Source organism: Verticillium alfalfae, genomic scaffold, assembly GCF_000150825.1.
Source record: "Verticillium alfalfae VaMs.102 supercont1.14 genomic scaffold, whole genome shotgun sequence".
Classification (NCBI taxonomy): domain Eukaryota; kingdom Fungi; phylum Ascomycota; class Sordariomycetes; order Glomerellales; family Plectosphaerellaceae; genus Verticillium; species Verticillium alfalfae.
In genome coordinates this window covers 134,026-137,895 of record NW_003315025.1, presented here as the reverse complement: position 1 = coordinate 137,895, position 3,870 = coordinate 134,026, and the positions used below count along the sequence as shown (strand labels likewise).

The window sequence follows — 3,870 nt, the reverse complement described above, 5'->3', positions numbered from 1 at the left end:
CTGTTCGGTTGTAAACCACTGAGCAGCAGATTTGCTCTGAACAGACACGTGGCAAGCATTCATAGAGACACATTTTCAACACCGTTCCACTGTCCCGAATGCTTGTCGCAAGATAAGAAAGAGATCATCATCAATGGGCTGTCCGAATGGATCATCCATGCTACGAGATACCACGGGAAACGCAGCGCACCATATTGCCCTCAGAATTCGTCGCTGGCTAGCTCAGGGCGATCTCGCCGCATCAGATCATCCCAAAAGGCGGAATGCACGCTTTGTCAGGGACAGTTCGCTGCCGGCAATGGGTATTCAAGGCATATGAACTCGGCGCACCTGCATCAAGGCCTCTTCGATGAGCCTTTTCCCTGCCCGGAATGCAAAATCGCGGGGGTAGAAGCTTGGATCGAAGGGATTGAGTGCTGGCGCGAGCACACTTGGGAAGTGCATGGTTACAAGGGCCAGACAGGGCACAGGAAGTCTGATGAAGAATTTGAGGCAGCTGGGCTGGGCGGGGTGGACAGGGGGAAGAAGAGGATACAGGTGTAGTCCCAATGCTGCTATTGTACAAGATACCATCCGTGGTGCCTTTTTGCCATATTTGAAATCGAACCACATGTGGGCGCTTACAAGCCGAACACGAAGTGGGTCCCGCGCTTGACTCCCCTTACGCAAAATGACTTCCAGCAACAGGCAATGAGGTCCGCCCTCTGTATGTATGTGTAGTATATAACACAAAGTGGGATGTCTGCGAAAGAAGTAACAGTTTTCGCACGACCAATAAACCGCCCTATGAAGTTGCGGTCGCGTTCGCTTTGACAACATGTCCGAACGCCAGCAGATCACGCCGCTGAAGCCGTACGACCTAGAGGAGATCCGCAAAAGTCGGAAGCGTGCAGCCACCAAGTTTTCCAAGCGCCGCAAGACGTTCTTGCGCAGGGCGCATGATCTGTCGCAAGATTGTCAGGCCAAGGTGTACACCTTCATCGAATACAATCGTCGCACATGGGTCTTTACGAGCGAGCCGGATCAAGCGTCATTTCCGCCTACAAAGGATGAGATTGTGAGCCGAGATGCTTCCGAAACAGGCCATACCTGACTGACTGCTCATAGCTTCGAATCTATCCGCTTCCGGAGATATTCATACCTAGCATGTTCTCCACCTTGCCTCAGGTTCACAACGACAAGCATGACGTGGTAGATTCCGCGCTGTCAGACAGGTTTGATACTCACGCCGCTGATCAATGAACACCAAGCAATCGTGGGGATTGCAGACGAATGCCGCCAATCGTTCGACAGAGGCAGTTTGTATGGCGGGCTGGGCAATCGAGTGAGGACCAGACCGATAAGTCCATCGGATTGCGGAACTGCGGTGTAGGAGGCACGCGACAAGAGGAACAAGAGAACTCGCGCACAGCAAGAAACCCCCCTCGTATCTTCCCTCCTCACTGAGATATGACGTGCAGTCGAGGCCCACTGTCGCCGCTGCCGACAACTATGCGGGAGTCGGATTGACCGGTCTTTCATGGCGGGCGCGGTGCTGGAGGATCTGCCTTACCGCTCGTTCAAGATAGGGCCAGGCTCTCCGTTCTTGTTTGATGCCTGTTACTTCGAGTTTCGAGCTCCAATCAGTGCCACCACAAATGAGCTAGCGTCGGGGCCGCTCTGTATGTCGGCTTCCGATATCCTCCAAAGGCTCGTAATTATACGATGGTTGTTGTTGGAACCTGAGATTGTAGGATGTTTTGTCTGCGTCACAGAGTATATCTCGGGAATAAAGATTTTCAACTTGGGCCACGAGCTCTGTGGCACGTGGATAACTCTTACACAAATATATGTTTACCGACATTGTGCTTGTTCGCAGTTGAGTCTTCATGGGGCCCTCTGAAACTCCTCGCAGACTGGTTCTGGCATTCAGAGAAGGCTACCTTCAGCGTCAGTTGGAGTACCACACTCGTGCCTCTGAACAGCACTACCCGATGCGCTAGGGACCTGCCATCGTTCTCTCTTGCTCGTGAGTCGATGAGAATAGTGACGTGGTGGCCACGACTAGCTGAGGGACAAACTGAGGGAGCGTGGCTGACTCATCGCAGAAATCTGTCTATAAATACAGAGGCTTTCCCTTCCACTTTACACAATTCATCATCCTCTCCGCACAGCTCCTCCTTCCACTCACCCTGTGCAACGACGAGAATACACGCCATGAGCCTGTGGAGCACTTTGCACTCTCCAGGCGAGAGGCCTGCAGTCCCTAGTCCAACAACTACCGCAACGGTTAAGCAGGCTGTGCAACCACACATCGGATCCGCCAAGGCTGCTTCCGTTCGGTCTTCAGACAACCCCGACCATGACCATCGTTCAGTCGGTCAAGTGGTATTGTTCGCCGAGGAAGCGGTGCAAACGGCGACTAGTCCAAAAGTCAGCAGCCTGACCCCCGATGTGGCAGCCCCTGCCGCTCTACCATGTGGCCTGCTCGAAATCGGCAAGACAGTAGCCACTCTCAGTGACGCATCTCCACAAACTGATCTTTCAGCTTATCACAAACTAAAGAAAGCACGTAAGTGATGTCCCATGAAGCCTCACAACGCAGCGATGAAGAAGGGTCTGTAGTGACAAGTTTTCCCCACCAGCGTTGTCGCGGTCGAAGCCGGGCTCTGCACGATCCCGTCCTACAAAGCGCGCCAGAGAATCATCGATCGAACCACAGCCGCAGAGGAAAAAAGCCCCGAAGGCTGTCAAGCTTGACAGATCCATGGTTTATGACGTGGAAAATCTCACAAACTTTGCTTTCAGAAACGGCACCATGTATTGCAAGGCTGAATGGGCTCCCACAGAAGTCCAGCTTTGTGATGTAGTTGGAGACGAAGCAATGGCGATTTGTGAACGAGAAATCACATCGCGATTCGGGGCTGACGTATGGGCGAAGCAGAAAGCTGCTTGTTTTGACCAGAAACCAGAAATCCAAGATGTAAACGATCGGATCACGTCCTAATTGGGTGAGGTGGATGGGTTTTAATGGTACACTCGTTTTGGATTGTATGTACAGGCTTGTTTGTTTGCGCACACTCTTCCTCTATTCTAGGTTGTCAAAAGATTCTCCGACTCGTCGGTTTCTCACCAGCGCGTTCTCTGCGCGAGCTCTATTCTCGCTTGTCTTTATCATGTCTCTGTACCTTACAGGCGTATCCCCGCAATTTACCATCAGTCGGAAATCCTCGCCTCGGTTCTACCAAAACCCTGCCGGACTACCGAGTATCTACATAGAGTTCGTGTCCAGCATGCTCACTTAGAAGCTAGTAACGCCACCGGGATCCGGGGCAGCGCTCGTTATTCGTAGCGTCAATCTGGAGTCGATGCTAACTAACCAGTCGCGGGGGTAGCACAACACACTCCGGCCGTCCACCAGTCTTGGCTCGTCAAGTTGTAACACTTCCAAAGCAGGGTGGCGCTGCATGAACCGTACCAACGCGAGGACTCCTACATACATGTTGGCAAGAGATACGGAGCGAAGCTCAGGGCAGGGCACGCGATCGAGAGGAATGAGAGTGGGCGGATCGCAGCGGCTGAAGTTGACGTGGAGATTTTGTAAAGCGGGAAACGAAGACAGAAAGACATTGAATGTTGTTGCAGTGGTGTTTGCCATGCTCAATGATCCGATGTCGAGCCTGGTCACCGAACGCAGCGCCGCGTGCAGAGGGCCGATGGACTCAAGCCTCAGTTCGCCTTCAATCTTGAGATCCTGGATACGGGCGTAGTTGGGAAGTATTGTCAAAAAGTCACCGACCAGACGATCGACTGAGCCTCTCCGGCCCGGAAATAGCCAGATCTGTTGGCACAGTCGGGTGAGTTGGGCGTTTTTCTTCGGTTTCCGCGCAT

General features: G+C 52.8%; 2 protein-coding genes across 2 annotated transcripts; both read left to right on the top strand.

Annotated features, from left to right (window-relative positions):
- Positions 1–817: 817 nt before the first annotated feature.
- Positions 818–1,833, top strand: VDBG_09010 (hypothetical protein; the record flags this gene model as incomplete). The annotated part of the gene is made up of 2 exons (XM_003000469.1): positions 818–1,057; positions 1,108–1,833. 2 exons carry the CDS (start codon positions 818–820, stop codon positions 1,240–1,242), a joined length of 375 nt encoding a protein of 124 aa, XP_003000515.1.
- A 316-nt stretch (positions 1,834–2,149) lies between these two features.
- Positions 2,150–3,106, top strand: VDBG_09009 (hypothetical protein; the record flags this gene model as incomplete). Its single annotated transcript, XM_003000468.1, has 2 exons — positions 2,150–2,551; positions 2,625–3,106. 2 exons carry the CDS (start codon positions 2,197–2,199, stop codon positions 2,984–2,986), a joined length of 717 nt encoding a protein of 238 aa, XP_003000514.1.
- Between the last annotated feature and the right edge of the window lie 764 nt (positions 3,107–3,870).